The 18098-nt window shown below is 47.5% G+C and overlaps 7 protein-coding genes across 7 annotated transcripts; 2 read left to right on the forward strand and 5 right to left on the reverse strand.

Moving 5' to 3' along the window:
- Positions 1–202: 202 nt before the first annotated feature.
- F5147DRAFT_779410 (uncharacterized protein) lies at positions 203–751 on the forward strand (the record flags this gene model as incomplete). Its single annotated transcript, XM_041442287.1, has 4 exons — positions 203–234; positions 289–360; positions 412–653; positions 702–751. 4 exons carry the CDS (start codon positions 203–205, stop codon positions 749–751), a joined length of 396 nt encoding a protein of 131 aa, XP_041287180.1.
- Positions 752–3371: 2620 nt separating this feature from the next.
- F5147DRAFT_530472 (HAD-like domain-containing protein) lies at positions 3372–3921 on the reverse strand (the record flags this gene model as incomplete). Its single annotated transcript, XM_041430074.1, has 4 exons — positions 3372–3428; positions 3502–3651; positions 3704–3808; positions 3859–3921. Coding segments are annotated over 4 exons (375 nt in total), but the record flags the coding sequence as incomplete, so codon positions are not given.
- A 1066-nt stretch (positions 3922–4987) lies between these two features.
- Positions 4988–8607, reverse strand: F5147DRAFT_747949 (PRP8 domain IV core-domain-containing protein; the record flags this gene model as incomplete). Its single annotated transcript, XM_041440002.1, has 13 exons — positions 4988–5389; positions 5410–5641; positions 5688–5830; positions 5884–5922; positions 5945–6387; positions 6412–6498; positions 6536–6635; positions 6691–6834; positions 6862–7027; positions 7058–7246; positions 7319–7601; positions 7658–8364; positions 8441–8607. The coding sequence occupies 13 exons, from the start codon at positions 8605–8607 to the stop codon at positions 4988–4990; spliced, it is 3102 nt and encodes a 1033-aa protein (XP_041287182.1).
- Positions 8608–10085: 1478 nt separating this feature from the next.
- Positions 10086–10823, reverse strand: F5147DRAFT_585545 (uncharacterized protein; the record flags this gene model as incomplete). Its single annotated transcript, XM_041431872.1, has 2 exons — positions 10086–10408; positions 10469–10823. The coding sequence occupies 2 exons, from the start codon at positions 10821–10823 to the stop codon at positions 10086–10088; spliced, it is 678 nt and encodes a 225-aa protein (XP_041287183.1).
- Positions 10824–13846: 3023 nt separating this feature from the next.
- On the reverse strand, positions 13847–15592 carry F5147DRAFT_779414 (WD40-repeat-containing domain protein; the record flags this gene model as incomplete). Its single annotated transcript, XM_041442288.1, has 6 exons — positions 13847–14203; positions 14255–14479; positions 14528–14807; positions 14857–15164; positions 15224–15411; positions 15460–15592. 6 exons carry the CDS (start codon positions 15590–15592, stop codon positions 13847–13849), a joined length of 1491 nt encoding a protein of 496 aa, XP_041287184.1.
- Positions 15593–15868: 276 nt separating this feature from the next.
- On the forward strand, positions 15869–16834 carry F5147DRAFT_779415 (uncharacterized protein; the record flags this gene model as incomplete). The annotated part of the gene is made up of 4 exons (XM_041442289.1): positions 15869–15874; positions 15909–16427; positions 16481–16573; positions 16622–16834. The coding sequence occupies 4 exons, from the start codon at positions 15869–15871 to the stop codon at positions 16832–16834; spliced, it is 831 nt and encodes a 276-aa protein (XP_041287185.1).
- A 699-nt stretch (positions 16835–17533) lies between these two features.
- Positions 17534–17812, reverse strand: F5147DRAFT_527181 (uncharacterized protein; the record flags this gene model as incomplete). Its single annotated transcript, XM_041430015.1, has 1 exon — positions 17534–17812. A coding segment is annotated over one exon (279 nt), but the record flags the coding sequence as incomplete, so codon positions are not given.
- Between the last annotated feature and the right edge of the window lie 286 nt (positions 17813–18098).

An 18098-nucleotide genomic window follows, 5' to 3' on the forward strand; every position in this document is an offset into this window, starting at 1 on the left:
TAGCCACAATGATGGGATGGCCTACCAGGACCAAGTAACCTTTCGTAAAATCGATGGTGATAAGCTCCATGGTCCGAAAAAAGTGCTAGTAAAGGACCCGAAGGATAAAAGTGTTCTTGGACTTTGCATCTTCTTGTATATCGCAGCTAGGCTACCATTGCCTATGCTGAACCTGGATATGCAACAATCATCATCGTGTCAGATGTCTGGACATGTTATTAATCTGAACCTCTGGTAAACTTAATGGCTTACTTGTCAAAGACTGGACTTGCTAATTCTATGTGTCAGGATTGAGTTAGTGCACGATATCACCGACAAACAAAGTGGCGGGTCCAAGCCTGAGGAATTTGCCAGCATAAGGTAAGTGTCAGATACTATCATCAATCATTTTCGAAGCTCATCATAGATCAGAGAGGTAAATGTTAACAAAAACTGCCCTACGACAGAGAGCCGCGAGGAGTCCATGGCTGATGTTAAAGAACGACTGCGACGTGCAGAGTTAGCTTACGTGCAACTTGAAGAGCTGTACAAAAAATACAGGTTGCGTTGGCTGGAAGAAAATTATTGTGCCAGAATCTTGCAGGAATATGCGCCAAATGTAATCAGTACATCTCCTGGTCAAATCCCATGGGATGCCCCTTCTCCCTTTCAATGTACGTCTGGCATGTGCTCCCCTTCAATAAACTGATTATCTTTCTTAGCAGACGACGACGACGAATTTGAGGACCTAAGTACAGAAAAAATACCATAGTGTTACCGTGTCGCATGATGTTGCGGCGCAGACAACGTTGGTGACTCCTATCTTCGTAATGCGACTCATGCAGGACATATCAATATGCCCCATCCTATATTTGCAATACTCTCCAAGAATAATTTCAGGACAAGATGTTACTGCGGCTGTATCCTGGCCAGGCCAGGACCGTAACTAGCAATCACCAATATAATTAAAGAACCTACCACAACACCGAGCGTAGTGAAGCACGCAATCATTAGAGGTGTAGATGGCCTGAAGTCCGAAGCAACACCTGCAAAGAATCCGAGGATGGAGCTTGTCACACTACCGAACCATAAGTGACACAAATAATCACGATTGAAGTTTGCTTACCTCAATACACAAAAAGAAGTCGGTATGCTTGTAATGACGACAAGCATCGCCGTCCTCTTTTGCAGGTAATATACCTGTCCAGTCAGTAATATCAGGCTTGTTCTGGAGAAAAAATAGTGTGAATCGAACCGCAAAGTCAATGGATCTCATTCTCTCGCTGAAATGTTGCACCATCATGCCAGCAAAAATGCAGCCAACACCAAAAAGTAAAGAGCAAGAACATAATGTCTGTGAGGTCACTGTTGTGCCTAAACCTGGAACAGCAAGGATGACGATGTCCAAGGCCATGGAGACACCAGCCTGTGGGTGAATAAGTGGGTGGATACCCTCATTGATGTAGCGCCTACCAAGGTAATTTGACTTTTCATCTGATTGCTAAGATTGTCGACAAAGTTTTTGACCTCAACTCCATTCACGATACCATTGATGGAAGTCCTCTTGACGCTTTCGATCATGACCGGCATGCAGAAGACTGTAGCTGCAGTATTGCTCATGAAACAAAGAAGTTTACAGTTTCTACGCTTCTCTTTCACTGCATGGTTCCGAATCAGTCGAGCTTCTGGTTGGTTGTGGCGGTTAAGATACTGATGGTGCCCTAAAACGTTCATTTACTTGACGACGATAGGGTTTGTGAGAAAGCAACGCATGTAAGATGTATAAAATTCTACCTGTGAATTGGGATATCAGTACTTGAATTCAGCTTTCCAGGGCTCACATACAACAGAACACGATACCGGTTTCATGTATGAGCCCGTTGTCTGCAAGGTCTTCTGTTTCTTCATTATAAAAATGCTATGCAGGACTAGATACAAGTATGAACCAATACTGGCTAGATGTTCGATGATTTGCTTCATTTGCTCCAGGGTCCAGAATATCGAACCGGCCGTGGATTGACTCAATGTAATTGCTTCTGTGCCTGCTAAGCGATTCTTGCCATCCCCGTGATATAAAGCTTACCTCCAATATAGCAAATAACTTCTCTCCATACACTTCTCACAACTGAAACATCCATCGACGACTGCTGCGGAAAGAATTCAAAGTGTTTCCTGCTGACAGTGAGAAGTCTTTTGATCAATCAGGTTGGCACATCCAACCACTTACCAATACTGAGCCTCGAGTTCAAGTCCTACATGATTGCAATTGGTCTCAAATAAAAATTCAAAGATAATGTACTGACTCTTATGTTCCCATTGGCTTGGCTGGACACAGTCTCGGAAAAGAAGGTAACCGTTTAGTTCCTCTATCCAGGCAATGATACGCTGGTCCGGAACCACGTAGTAATATTGGAACTTTTCTTCTCCTCTGAACATTGTTGGATGAACAACCAGTATCCACACATCTTCTTGCATCACAGCTCGTAATGCATCGACAAAGTCATTGATCTTCTGGGGATCCTGGTACCGCCTTAGGTTTACCGAAGTATACGTTCTCTAAATTTTTATTGAGTTTATCACTTATATGATTAGCTAGGCAGCACTCACCTTGTCCTTATGATAGTAGTATGTACCACCTAACGGGTGGACAAATTCCTCCCAATTCCCATATTTTAAGGGCCTGTTGATGGCGTTGAAGTGAATCCATTATGAAGAAAAGAAACTAACCTAGGGACATCAGTTTTCTTCCTACCAACAGAAGTATCTTCAGATATATCACCACTAATTGTACGCAGAAAAAGTCAATCAAATGCAATCCTACTCGCAGATGGGTACTCACAGCATCATCACTTCAGCGTACCGTGGGAGTTGCGTTGGCCAAATACCAACCGCATGATTGAGAATCTGTTGCTGAGAACTGTAAGTTGTCTAAACCATGTTAGACTCTTGATCATGAGCACGTCCAAGAGGCACAGTTGAGCTTACCATCATGTTCAAGCCAGGAACCTGTGACTGAAGGTTGTTCAACGTGCCGTAGTAGTACGGAGAGTACAAAGACAATCGAACCAAACTTCCTTTTTGGGAATTTTATGACGTAGTCATCAGCACGCTCAACTCAACAAGTAGACCAGAAAGCAACCACAATGACAAGTTCCATAGATATCATAAGTAAATTATTGATATATATAGCCCACAAATATATTTATGCTGCGAGCTAGAGGTCTATATCAGAGACTACTGCCCCCACAGCAGTAGACAAACCCTAAGTATCAAAAGAAAGTGTTAGGATGGCACCTGATGCCAGCAGAAAGATATGCTTGCTTTTTGCCCTACCCACTGGTGCAGTATATGTAGGTTGGCAGAATTATCCACGTTCTTGCGGCCCAACTCGAAAGCCTATGTGAAACAGCATTGTAGATATCGAGATGGTCCATCACCGGATCTGCATACTAAATGAGACGAAACAAGGAAAAGAAAGACATCAGTTGAATTTTAGAACCCGGCCACCTGTAATAAACGCACGGAACCCAGACTTGCAGTGTACACTACTACTTCGTACAGCTCACCTATCTGTCGAAGAAACTCGTCTACTCCTGGTTGCTTCTGTACATACATGTTGTGCCATTGATGCTCGATTTGGACAGGAACGACAAAGTCTGGATCTGGTATGGGCTGACAGCGAGGTACGTCAAAAGCAGGTATAAAATTGGAGTGAAAGATATACCATGAAGTTACTATGGACGAGGGTCTTGTCCAGGTCAAGCACTAAACACTTCTTGCCAACATGTTTAGGCGCGATGGGTGAGAGAAGTGGCCATGGCTTTCCGTCCTGTAAATTCCAAGTCAGAAATATATCCATTGGACTACGAATCCACTCACAGAGCCCATGGGAATGCCTGCACCCCCATTCCTGATCAGCATTTCATCTTCCTCACTTAACTCATCAAACGAAACATCATCCAACTCGTTACCATGTTCGGACGGGCGACTTGCAGAGGTCTTTTAATACTTGACCAGGAACAGAAGAACCTGGCAGTTGTACGGCCCTACTAGTAGCGCCCGCAGTCTCTAGCAAGTCCTTAGGAGGTACAGCAGGTTGACCTGAGGATGCGACTGGAACTACCGATGCGACTGGTGCTTTTTCAGAAAATTGCTTCACAGCATTGTCCGCGGTCTTGTGAGCCAGTAGAGTAGGACCCGACCCAATGCTTGCCACACCATCGACGTCGATGTCATGAGCTCGGGAATCGACTCTGACGCAGCAGAAGAGCTTGCGAAAGAATGTGGCCAAGAAGCTCTCTTTGGGTTTCTTGACACATTTGATCTCAGAAGACTCCACAAATGAAGCGTGATCTTTAGATTGAGAGCAACACCGGAGACTGCTGCGCCTGGAATGACTTTGCGAAAGGAGTGTGGATGTGCCTGCAGATTCTTCGCACTTTTCAAGTGCCGGTGATGCAGTAGATGATGAAGAAGTATATGCAGCACTGCCTACATTCTCTTTGGAAGAAATAGAGGGACGAACACGTGGTGGGACCTGCCGGTCAATGGTATGTGGCGTCCTCGATAATGAATCCTTCGAAGGTGTGGACGCAGCAGCTTTTTTGTAAGCTGTAGATTGAGTATCTGATGGCATGATGATTACAGTCCTGGTATCTATCAGGAGAGCGTCGTTGAACAAGAGGTCCTCAACAAATGACAAGCAGGATGAGTACGAGCAGTAAGCTTGAAGGGAGGTATTGAACTACTGCGATTGTGAACAGTCGATATAAAAAGGGGAGAGTTGATGCAGGGACCTACTAGTACTAAGACAACTTGAAGGCTGTGGTCCAACCACAACCTGCCTACAGCGTTGCCTCCCGTTAAGCAGCACTTGCGGCCGTCAACCTAAGCGTCAATTATTTGCAGCCGCGCGGAAAAAACAAGGCAGTGCCAAAAAACATTACATACTGCATTCTGTCAGCCATAATGTGAATCCGAACCAGGTATGGCATCTTGGATCCAGACATCAGCTTGGCTTGAATGGTGACGTCTGTGGGAGAAAGATGACTGAGTTCAAGTGCTTGTGTCTTGACCCACCAAGGAGGTCCGAGATCTTTGAGAAGGAAGTCATCCTTTGGCAACTGGTTGGGCAGCTCAACGCTATTGTTACTTTCACGCCGAGGTACTCATACGACTGTGTTGGTCTCCTCGACCTGCTTGGTGATACACTGTACAGGAAGGCCGCAACCTGAGTGCGAAGATCTGCTGCAGTGATGAATGCCCACAGGATGTTCTTCGGCAATACATGGGTGTACGAAGCAGCGTTGTCCTTGATATCATCATTGGAGACATAGATATATTGGAGACGGAGAGGAAGATGCGTAGCAGAGATGGCATGGACACGCCAATCAGATTTGCTGCTAAACACCTGAAGTTGGTTGTCGTGACGGTCTGAATTGTATCACTGTGAACGTTGGTGGTCTGAGTTTGCACAGCAGTGACTTGACCCTGCGCCTCATTACTCTTCTCAAGCTTGGCCATCTGCTGGTGCTGTACACAAGGACGCGATGTTGATGCTGTTCCACTTGCTGAAATACTTGGACTCAATGAGTTAAGGTTCAAAAAGTGTGCGAAATTACTCACTGCCAGTATAAGATCCTTCATTGAGACCTCAACCTTGCTCCATTCATCTGGGCCAGATGAAGTAAGGCTCTGTAATGGTCGACTTGTCCAGGTGCAAAATAATCTTTGCCTTCTTGTTGACGTGCAAGCCACGAAGAAGGAGGATAAGACGAGAGAAGGTAGTGTAGCTGGACACCGACTTGAGCCAGTCGTCGTACAAGCTGAGCAGTACCATTTGAGGTTCACGCTGTGAGAAACAGTATCAGTAATGGAGATGTAAATAAGCATGGACCCACTTACTAGGATCAAGTCACTAAACTTCTCCATCTTCATGCAAGCCTGGAAGGGTTCCCTTGATAACAATGTTCGGGAAATCAAGTAAGTGAACCTCGAGAGGGTCCAACATGCCCTTGTGAGTGACTATGACCTGCTTCGGTTGTTCTTCAACAGGCAGTGAATGAACCAATGCAGCCACTTCTTCGGCAGTCTTCCACTTTGTGAGTTGACCGAGACACTTTTGGCCAGCCCAGACCCTGGTATGGATGATCTTCAGGAACAACTGTGCATAACGGGGGTTGAAGATAAATATGATGCCATTAATCAGTTTGGTTGTCAAGTTACCTTCGAACATCTTATGGATAGTGTCGTCGACGAACCAAATAATCTGGTTCGAAAATAGTTCCGAATAGTTCCGGCTGTTGAGATAAGGCTCCGTGGGCTTAGAAGAGTATAACTGGAGACCCTTGCAAATACGCTCGCACAAGACGTGGCATGCCGGATTGGCCTTCATGATCTTGGCCATGGCTTGCTAGATCAGAGGCTTCATACCGGGGAACCAGTTGCTGTACGCAGACCACAGGTTATAGGCTAGATTCATGCCGATCATAACACCAGTCGGTGAGGGGTAGATAGATACTCATGGAGTCGGACACGTAGTCCAAGAACTTGGCACGAGTATACCGCTCAATATCATGGGTGTCGAAGTCACCCCACCGAAGCTGAACGTCAATCCAGTACTTGTTGCTGGTCGTGCCATCCAAAATGTTCTTGTTCTAAAGAAACCGAGAGATCAGATCAAAGTCTAATGGGGTATTGAAAGTGACCAACATCTGTGACCAGTGAAGGCTGAGAGACATTCCATTTGTAGGCTGAGAATAGCAAGATATCGGTGCAAGACGAATTCATCTTGTAACTCTTATGAGGGTGAATAGTCTCCTTTTGTACTGTCTCGATCTGGAGAGGCGATATCTCCTAATCAGAGACCTGCCACAAGTGCACACAGAAGATCTGAATCAGCGAGATCTTGAAGGTGGGAATCTTGCCATGCATAAAAATACCTGTCAGATCAAGCTGGACCTGGAAACCAACATAGACGTTGGCACGGTTGATGGTCGGACTCCACCAAAGCGTGAATCGACAGTTAGGGATCTGGTTAAGATCTGACCTCTGGGCATTGGTAATTTTCTTGTATCACATAGACTCTTCGAATCCAGACACTTTCTCCCAGAAGAGACCCTCCCAGGTAGAGAAATAAGTTCCTTTGAAGAGCGTGTGCTCCAAGATACCCTCAACACCGCCTAGTGCAGCAATGACATCAACACAGTAGTTGTTCAATTGCCAGAGCTTTCCGTCATGGTGCTGAGATGTCCACCAGAAGGGGTTGCTAAAATAGCCATTTCATTAGTCAACAATAAATCAAGGCAGGTGGAGGACTCGCTGTTTCAGCAGTTGGTACTGCTTCCAATCTGTACGCACATGCCAACCTCGGTCATATGCCAATGTATGGCGATCCTTTTGGAAGAGGGTGTTGATACGAGGAATACCGCAGTCCCAGCTATCTTCAAGATCTTCAAGGGTGAGGCGCCGATTCTGGGCATTGGCCTCCTTCCGCTTCATGGAGTATTCGGACCAAACACGAGCCGAATCCAAGAATTCTGCCTCCCATGGCTGAAGATATCTGTACAAGTTTGGAATCAACTGGTCCTCCTCGTGGGTCATACCAGCACGGAAATGCGTCACTGATCAAACAAATTGTAAGCCAGAAGATGATTATCAAAGAAGAGAGTGAATGAACCTCCAACATCAGTTTGCTTGGACCATCGCAAGTCACTCTGCGGGATAAGAACATGACCCATCGAAAGCATTCCAAGACCACCAAGCTCCTTCGGTGTGTAGAAGACAACAGGAGGGAAACAGGATGGCATCTTACTGTTTAAGCCAATCTTGACATGAGTTTGAATCTTGTTCTCTGCCTTGACAAGAGAGTCCAAAAGCTCGTTTGTGTGGATGACAGCCTCACGGTAGTAGGTCATCAAACCGATCAACACAGTGTTCCACTTGTTGACGATCTTCGAGAAAGTGGTGGAACCGGAGCTCATAAGGACCTGACGAATACGGTTATTGAATTGCTGGACACCATCATCGGAGACATGGAGGAACGCCTGCGCAGTTCTATCTTTGGTTTGCTCGTTGGTGAGATTCCACACAGCGTCCTTCAATGAGAACTGCTTGCCACCCATCGTCCTAATCTTGGGCAAGATACGGACCTTGAACCCGCACATCAAGAACAACAACTGTGGGTTGTCCTTCGAGTAAACACTGACAAAGGTGTCCTCCCACTCGATGGTAGTGAGTGAGCATGGCAGGCTGTTCTTAACGTTCCAGAAAACTGCTCTTCCAAGGTTAATGTCATGTTTGATGAGACGCATACGACAATCTCGAGGCCAGCAGTGTTTGTTGTTATACCTGATGATGTTGTTGTTGGTCGGGTCAGGGTTGGCGCTGTAGGACTTGGAGTCCTTGTAGCCTCGTAGATGCTATTTTTGTGGTATCCCTCAGCACCCTATTACTTTCCTACATGAAGCGCAGCTTTCCCGCGAGTCGCGCATAACGGCCGCTACTTTCCCGCGATGGCTGCAATGTTCCTGCGCGCGCGCACAGTCGCACTGAGCGGCCGCTTTTCTCGCGCTTCATCGGCTGACGTTCCACACCCATCCATGGTCCAAAACCAACCCAATGGTACATTGTTTCATGATTATATTTACATAATCAGACCATTTTCACATCGGACCACCTTTATTACATATAGCTTTACATACATAGCTCGGTAGTGCGTCGGCTCAATAGCGTGTCGGCTCAGTAGCGCGTCAGCTCGGTTCCATGTGACAGCGCTTAATGCAATACTTAAGCACTAGCAGTACATATCATTCAGTAGCTTGTTTTCCGGACGTTCCAGTAGCAAACTCCCATTAGCCTACAGTTGGTAGCTATTGGTAATCAGTATCCGTTTACTGCTCACATCGTATCAGTTATCACTTGGCTCTACATCTATCTCTATTTTCTATCATCTCTATTATCATCCGAACCCCTCGCGCATCGGCCGCTTCGCAGCCACATCTTTCCTGTGCCTTTGGCTTTCGCCTGCCGCTACATTCCCGCGCTACGCGCGCGCACCCGCCGCTTTCCTGTGCTTTGCATCGGCCGACAAGCAGCACCTTCTGCATCCATTTCTAGACCTTTGCTGCACTAGCTTCCCCTTTAGGGTCGAACGCACTTGTCCCACAAGTATAGCAGATAGGCAGTGCACGACCTACAACATAAAGATATCAGTTTGGAGCCTATAGCACCACTCTGAGTTGTAAACACACAGCGCTAAGATAGCGTTGGATCAAGTCCCTTGCCTCATCCGCGCTGAAGCGGAAGAGAATGTGTAAGCGATCAACATAACGGGAGTATAAGCAGATGGGGTGACGAGTCTCGGTTGCCGAGTCGCGATACTGCAAAAAGTTGTTAGGCATCTGTGGAGGACCCGCCATCTCACTAGCTCACTGCAAGCCAAGAATGAGGAGATCAAGGATGAGACCGTACACATCGGGGTTATCGATATTTAGGAGATGTTTTTATGTCGTACCAAATGTGAAGAAAATATTTGAAATTTAAACCGACATAAAGATGGGGACATAACTTCAAATTTTGGTAATGTTTTGGACGACATACAAAATTTCAAGCATTGGCAACCATATTCCCACCGACTATATGTCAACAACAATAAGAAATTTAATCCAATTCTCTGCGTGTGCTCAAATTTGAAGTTTAATTCAGACCTAAAACGGCAGACAAAACATGAAATTTGGGACATGACTATATGCCTGCTTATTTATCAAGTTTTGTCTGACAATTAGGACACCCTGAAAATTTGAAGTTTACACCGGTGGCAAAATGTGATGACAAAACTTCAAGTTTTGTCTGCAGACGAAATGAATCGCCCGATCATCGCCCGCCCATCGCCCGACCATTGCCCGCACATAACTCATTCGTCGCCTGCTTACCACCCGAACTCGTTACCTTGTGTATGACATTTGCAGATATGCGAGAATTCAAATATACACTGTTATTTGGATGTCTACTAAGTACTGGCTAGCGTAGCACATTTTCATAACCACGCTATAATACATACACCCAACAGTACGAACTACGTCTCAGTCCAAACTAAATAAAACTTGTCAGTATGAATGAGGGGGTTTGTTTAAACAACTCTTACCAGGCACTCTCGTCATGAAATCATAACACGCTGCCGAAATGTTTTGCATCATCTTGATTGTGCCAGGGTTGAATTTGAGGGAGCGCTTCCATTGAGTAGAGGTCATTGGACCATTGGCGTCATTGGTACATGAAAGTCGCTCACGAGAAACTCCTTCTCGGATATTGTCCAGACGGGTTTGGAACCAATCTTCGCAACGAGCAGACCAAAAACCAACGTTTAAGCCCGATGCATTCCAAGCATGTGGCCGAGGCCACCAAGATACTACTACATTCGTGCCCTGAGCTAGATGGCGCGAGTATTAGTACAGCTACGATCGATCTGTATAAGGAAGAGAAAGCTTACCCTGGTGCACGTAGTATGTCCCGCACATAAAATCAATCTCTTCTTCCGACAACCCATCGTCGTAGTAAGTCTGACCATTGCTGCACAATAGGAGACCAAATGGAACAGCTTCGGGCGAGATACCATCAAGGACAGATGGGAGATGATCAAAACCGAGGCTGTGCAAAGCCAACCGCCATATTAGTCCCCCATGAAGAAAAGCAGCTCTTGCTCGGGGCCGGTTCATAAACTCGTGATGCAGCTGCTCGTATACGACATAATCCGCGTATATCGCGCGGAAGGGGGATTGTCGGTGTCCCAACGTGTAGGTACGAAGCTCAGCAAGGGGGCGCCGCAAGTTGGGTGCGACGGTCATACACTGCAGAGTCTTGAATGTCATACCTCTTTGAAGGAGAGCAAGTGCGATCTTCTTTACGTCCGAACCCCAGTTACGTCGCAGGCACATCACGGCAGTGATGGGGTCGGGAATAGCCAATGTCCAAACAGCATGGTTTGGGGACTGGCGGGGCTCGATTATAAAGAACCGATTTTGTGATAGCTCGGCGTAAGAAATCCGGACATGAGCATGTGAGACTTGTAAAGACGGATTGGATCCTAAATCCCACATATCAGGAGGTATCAGGTTGCCCAAGTCAGATTGCTTCAAGTGTACCAAAAGCGCGACGAAGTTCGTAATGCTTCGGCGTTGTGGGTCTACGATCGAACCCGTTTCAGTTATCGAATCCCCGACTAGTTTCCGAATATGTTCCCATTGCATTTTCTTGATCCATTCTTCCAGGCGTATGGACATGGGTCCATTCAGAGCAGGCAAGATAGCTGCCATGGGTCGATATCCGAAATGGTAATGTAAGACAGGGACGAGTCCTTCAATGCTCGCGTGTCTCGATGCAAGCGAAACCTCATCGCCGAAGTATTTGTATATGTCCTGCAAGAAACTGGAAGGGGTGGGAGGTGGAAGTACAGAAGGAGCAGTTATAGGGAACGGAGGCATGATGTCGTCGTCATCTTCCCGATCGTCACCGTCAGGGATGCTAGTCGGGTCGAGGGCGTGACACAAATCCCACTGGTTGGAGAAGGGGTCGAATATCCTAGTTTGCTTGTTGTAATCTCCCCATATTTCCGCTACGCAAGCCTTCGTGACGGGGTGACGCAACAGAAATCCGTCTTCATCATCATCATCATCGGGCCGCCATTCGAACACTTGAATCGTGCTGGACCTCCCGGGTATGTGATGACCCAACGCAGAACGTTCACGGCTTAGACGTGCCTGCCGTTGAGAGGGTGTTTCCTTCACCTCCCTCTCCTCGTTCCTCATGGCCCGGCGGGCAAAGAAGGCCTGGAAATCCTCACCACGCTTCTGACCGCTGTTTTTTTTGGGAAGCGGAAAATGAGAGAGGTCGGGCTGTGATTGAACAACGGACGCTGGTGCCGGATCGTTAGGCTGCGTGCCCCACGTATCGGTTCCCCATGAGTCATCCTTAGACGGGTTTTGATCGGACTGAACTCCCCAAGTATTATCGTCGAACTGAGTGCTCCATCCTGACTCGACGCCCCACTGATCATTGCCCCGATGAGAGCCACTTGAAGGCTGACTTGCTGCGGCGATATCTCTTGCTGAGGGCATATATTTGTTCCAGGCCTTATGGTGTGCAACGTTAGAAGGCCAATATACCCAGATTGGGACTTTGAAGCGTTCAAACATGGTCACATCTGCGTCCCAGCCCAGACCGTAGGCGCTGTTGATAATCGCACCAGTGCGTGGTACGGCATCCGTGAGATCCCCGACAAATGTGCGGGAGAGTTCGACCACCCATGCAGACGGTATGGGACATTGAGGGTCTTTTGTCAGTAAAGAGGTCCAGGAGGGACCATCATGGGGTCTATATTGACGAGCCATGATGAAGTACGTGCAGAGAGTTGCGAGACCTGATAATATCGATGATAAGCCGCAATGCGCCACAACAGAAGGAGCTTCATACCTATGAATGCGTCGCGTGACCTCAGAGCAACTTTCTTTGCGAGGCTCACATCGACATGAGACCTCAAGTACCCGTAATCTCTCGGACCTCGTGGGGGTTGGCCGTACCAAGGAAAATGCATGTTCGTTGCTAGACGTCCCTGACACCAACTTAACTTCTGCTCCAGAGTCTGCCATGCTTCTCGGACATCCTTGCGTAAGATATAACGACCATCATGTGTCGCCTCGATGGGCACGGAGTAGTAGGAATGATTGAGGCACCCGAAAATGGCACCGTCAAAAACGGGATTTTGAGGGATAATAGGAAACCATGGGCGCGATTCGTAAGCCCACTGTGTAGTTAAAGCATCTTTGATATTTTCAGGAGAGCAATCCGACTCTAATACTGGATTCCAAGGTCGAGGGATAGGGGGAATCACAGCAGGAAGCGATGTATTAAAGGATGTGAAAATTTGCGCTTCATGTACGAAAACGCAGAGGTCAGGAGCCATGATGAGCACGGGTGATGGATGAGATTGGTCCGAGCGTTACGCGGGTCTGGAGAGATGGATGCAAAGTAGACACGAACGCGACAGTACAAACCGTCGCGCCAGGACCTAGAGGGGAGGTGTATACAAGATAGACGCGAACGCGACAGTACAAACTGTCGCCCTAGTACCTGTGGGAGAGAAGGACCTAGAGGGATATGTGTACGAGATTAATACGAACGCGACAGTACAAACCGTCGCGCCAGGGGAGATGTAGATGTGTGTCAAGGTAAGAATGGATGGGATAGGTAAAACAAAGTCAAACAAAGTCAAACAAAACGTCCTAACCTAACCAAGTCTTCATTTGCTTCAAGTCTCCAAAGCTCAGCGGTATGTACTGCTGAGTCTTAGCTCCCACCGTCTTCTCTTCTCCTTGCTCGACTGGCCGCATCACCCAGGGGTCTGTACTGTCGTTGTGCTTCTGAGAAATAGGCGATAACTACGTGGTGAGTGGCTTTTTGATTTAGACTGAGTCTCATACTTAACTCTTCGAGCAGACATCTGCCATTATGCCACCTAGCGGTTTGTACTGCTAGGATGTGCTAGCGACAACCTCCAATTCAGCGCGGCGGACTTCCTCAAACCTCTAATAGGGCGTACCTTGGGTGCCTCGTTACTTTTGCGCTTTACCACCCACTGCCATTATGCCACCTAGCGGTCTGTACTGCTATGATGTGCTAGCGACAACCTCCAATTCAGCGCGGCGGACTTCCTCAAACCTCCAATTATGGCGTACCTTGGGTGCCTCAGTACTTTTGCGCTTTACCCACCCAACACGCCATTTCACCCGTCAGGGGATTTTGTTCTTCAGTCATTCCTCCACGTTGCCGTGGAGGGATTTACGGGATAGCAACTAGCAATTCGCAAAATCTACTAAACGAGAATAACCTCCTTCCCCGAACCATCCTGTCCTCTCCGAGTTCCTCTGATGTCGTCCTTTCTTGCCTGCACTGCCTGATGGAAGACCCTTTCTACTTCGGCGGTGATGTCGTGTTTTATTACATGATGAAGATCCTCGCCCGCATCTCGTTTTGCTTCTCGAATGACTTCCATGAGCTTTTCGGCCAGTTCATGGAGTATCAAGATGTCGCTCTTTTCACGTACCGCCTCTTGGATATATGGTGCTTCTTCAAATACTGCACTTTGTGGAGGGTTGCTAGCGGGAAAGATGAACATGTGCATTGGTCTCATGCGCTGGGCGATGTCTATTGACCATGTCACCACCGTGTCCTGCAGGTATGTCAGTTAAGCCAATTGTCGCCGAGCCAACCATTGACTCACAGAGTAGCTGGTTATCAGAAAGGAGACGATGAGCGCCAAGGCACTCAAGTGAACCAGAAGCGTAAACATGCGCTTCAGCATATGTAATAATGACCAGGAATCTTTAGAGGTAAGAGTCGCCTTTCCTATGCTATAGTCGTGGACCCATAAGTTAATTGTGGCTTTGCCGCGGCCTAGCGCTGGTGATGCAGTGGCGACTGTGCAGCGCCCATCAATATCTCGGGTCTTAGAAGATTGTCAATATCTTATCCTTGGCAAAAATTCAATACCTACAGCGATGGTCTGCACCAGGCCTCCATTGGAGTGGCGAAGAGTGTCAAGTAGCTTGCCTGTCTTCCTTTCAAATACATACACTGATCCATTGTCGCTTCCTCCTACAATCAATCTTCCTTCTGCTCCGAATGCCACCTGTTTGGGTACTGACACACTCGGAGGAGCAGTTACGAATGTTCGAACTGGCTCCTCGTTGCCGTCAAGTCGGTACAGCGTAAAACCGTCTGCTGCGTTGTCGACCACGAACACGCCTCTCTTCTGATTGACGGCTGCGTGACCGCTGACAGAATGTTAGTGATTTGTATATTGATCGTGAGCTGTGGACTGACATCACTGATTTACAGGTATACTCCTTCACCACCGTGCCGTCGTCGCCATTCAACTTGATGAAATTACCATCGTACAGTCCAAATGCATAGACACCTCGGTCGTCTGCAAATGCGACAGACTTAGGTACTGTGTTGTCTAGTCGCACTGAAAACACAGCCTGCAGTTGCGAATTTGTGTTGAGGACAAGGACCTGAACTATTTTGTCCCTCGTTCCGATTGCTATCCGCGCACCTGCGTCGGAGGACGTCGGATCCCATGACATGCAAGTAATTTCAAAGCCCGATCCGAGTCTCCTAACGCAAATCTCCTGAAAATGCATCTGTTGATGTCAGGCGAAGGCCTAACGATGAACTAGGATTCTCTTACATCTATTGGGCTACGCCGCAAGAATGCCACGTAACCTAAACCGGTTCCATAACAAAGTGTTTCCGCCATGCCTAGTCTTGTGGTGATCCAGACAGCGCAGCTGACTGTACCCCGCGACTCGCAGTTAAGGGGAGAGCATGTGAGTTCTTTTCGTGATCTGGTATCCCAGAGTTTAACGCCCTCGGTGCCTACTTGTTTGTTAGCACCCTGCCATAATTAGAACGCATGTGAGTTACCACCGCATGCAAGAGCTTGGCCATCATTGGAAATTGCAAGCGCATGGATAGAACCGCCATAGGTAGAGAGGCACGCTCGATGTTGGAAGTGTTGCGTTGATTTCGTGAAGAGTGACCAGGCAAAGAGAGACATTGTCGCGTATAATCTTATCAATTGTAATTGCCAGCTCATTAACTCGCAGCCTATTTGTATAATGACTCTATTTGTTTTAGTAAACTTTTGTTCATGATTCCATGGCGATCATTTTGCTGACTTTTGTGTTCGGTTTTTTCATGAGCAACTTAGGGCCAATCTTATATTACAGTCGTCTATTAAAATCCATTGTACTTTCTATTCTCATCTTTTTTGTCATCGCCGTCCTGGACAACGTATTTGTTGATCCGTAATTGGTTATTGTTTCAACCCAATATGGCAGTCGAAGTGGTGCCATACTCATAAATCTTGCTAGAAGGTTACCTTCGTTCATACCCGCTCACATCGCCACCGTCATGCGCACACAACGATTCCTGTCTCTCCCTTCTACGACCAAGAGCCTGGTGCTCCACCACCGTTTCCTCCCATGCTTACCGACCAGCTTGAGTTATTTGGAAGTACTCATCACCCAACTATACTCATCTCCGACGAGATTCTCCCTGCCAAAGCTAGCACCATCGTCCCACCTATTCCTGCCCTCAAGGGCACGCCTGAGATCAAACTTGCGGCGCCATCATCCAAGACCAATCGTTGTTTCTCGCCGTACCCGAAGAGAGTCTCATTGGAGCGGTTTTCTTCTCGGTCACCCGTATCTTCCGATTCTTCCGACTCCATTGATTCGGTGTCAGACAGTGGCTCGTCTACTTCGGCCGCGAGTCTATCAGAAGACTCAAAGATACCCAAGCCCCCTGGCGAACCTGGTCGTCCGGGGCGGGGAGGATACACGCTCCAGGAGAGTTTAAACTGGAGTCCAAAGGCATACACGAAATTCAAGGTTAGTGACATGTTCTCACTGCGGTCTGCTGCTTACTAAATCAACGCCTCAAGAAATCTATGCACCACCTTGTCGAGGAACATCTCGATACCACAAAGTGCGCCTCTTCCCAAAGCCCTGCGCTCCTGAGATATGTGCGCGACAAAGTCAGTACACCTTCTATGGCGATCATCCACAATCTCATGATCTATTAGGCTGTTGATGCTTTCCCCGACCTAGACAACTACAGTAGTTGCTGGCCGGTGAATGATATCATCATGATGTGTCTGAAATACACGTCGGGACGTGCTAGGCAGAAGGAAGCAGGGATGGCTTTGGGCAAGAGCAAGAGGAAGACACATACATCGCCTGTGAGCTCTATTATCATTGCGAAGGTCAGGGCTAATGCTAATCTACAGGCCACTTGATTCATCCTGTCCCCTATATCAATATCGTAAATTACTCCGTAGAAAATGTCAGCATGATATTTGTTGGGACCTAGTCTCGAATAAGGGCACGTTGAGCAAAAATTAAGCGGAGTGATAGACGTAGGGATGCATGTAGAAAGACCTGAACTCGAGTTACGACTCAGCCGTTGATGGGTCATTCCTGACACGACGGTATGTACTGTCGTAAATCATTTCTCTTAATAGCTACCTCCCTCCCTTTTACCGAATTCAACCTTGCTACTCTGACCCCACAGGCCCACCGATCGTCGACCAGCCATCTACGACGGTATGTACCGTCGTGTGCGTTATCCTGTGGTCACTGTTATAGCGTCCCTCGTTGTTTGCGTATCCTTCATGACAGCGCCCTCTGGGCGAACCTCATTTATTATTTACTACAATCATTATACAATCACTTTCAAGTATCAAACTACCGCCTCATGAAACCTGGAAACCAGCCGATGGTTGAGCCGAGTGCTTAGTGGCTTCACAAACGTGAGAGTGCGTGGGATCCTTGCTCAAAATGATGTTTAATGTATCGTGTAAATCTGACAGGTACCAGATCAACGAGGCTCAAGGAATGACCATCTACTGAACTCACTGATGCATGATAAAGTCAGCGAGCGCATTGTCCCTGCCTCGCATATTCACAACAGAGCCACTGCTAACGCCAACCCTCATCACAACTGCGTCACCTCGGAATATGTGTTCTACGCTGCTAAGAAGGGGGTTGACTCCCAGACGACAGTGTCGCTTGAAGAAGACGCAAAACTGGTAAATGTGTCTCCCTTCATGTAGGGTAACAAAACAATTATGCACGTAAGGCTGCACGGCAGCGTAATTCAGGAGGCTCTCAACAACGGGAAAGCGTTGGGCTTTGCGCGAGCGATTGGAGCATCGCGTCAACATAGTGACCTGGCGAGGTTTACTCCCTGACGCAGAATACAGCCTACAACGCAAATGGAGCTCTGGAGTCTTATACAGCTGTCAGCGAGGATCAGGAGTGAGGTGAGGTAAGGTAACTTACAAACGACGTAGGGAAGATATACCCGCGAGTGTTGACCATTGCAGCAAAGGAATGACAAAAATAAGTGACAAGGCGACCAGCGCTAAGGATAACGTGAGGGAATGGGCGATGAAAGTGGGCGATGAAAGTTGGATTTTATAGTAGTTCCCCTTTGAACCGAGCACACCAACCACACACCCACCGTACACGACTTTGAACCGAGCATGACTTTGAACCGAG

This window comes from Suillus discolor, assembly GCF_016758755.1.
Source record: "Suillus discolor strain FC423 chromosome Unknown F5147scaffold_85, whole genome shotgun sequence".
Classification (NCBI taxonomy): Eukaryota; Fungi; Basidiomycota; class Agaricomycetes; order Boletales; family Suillaceae; genus Suillus; species Suillus discolor.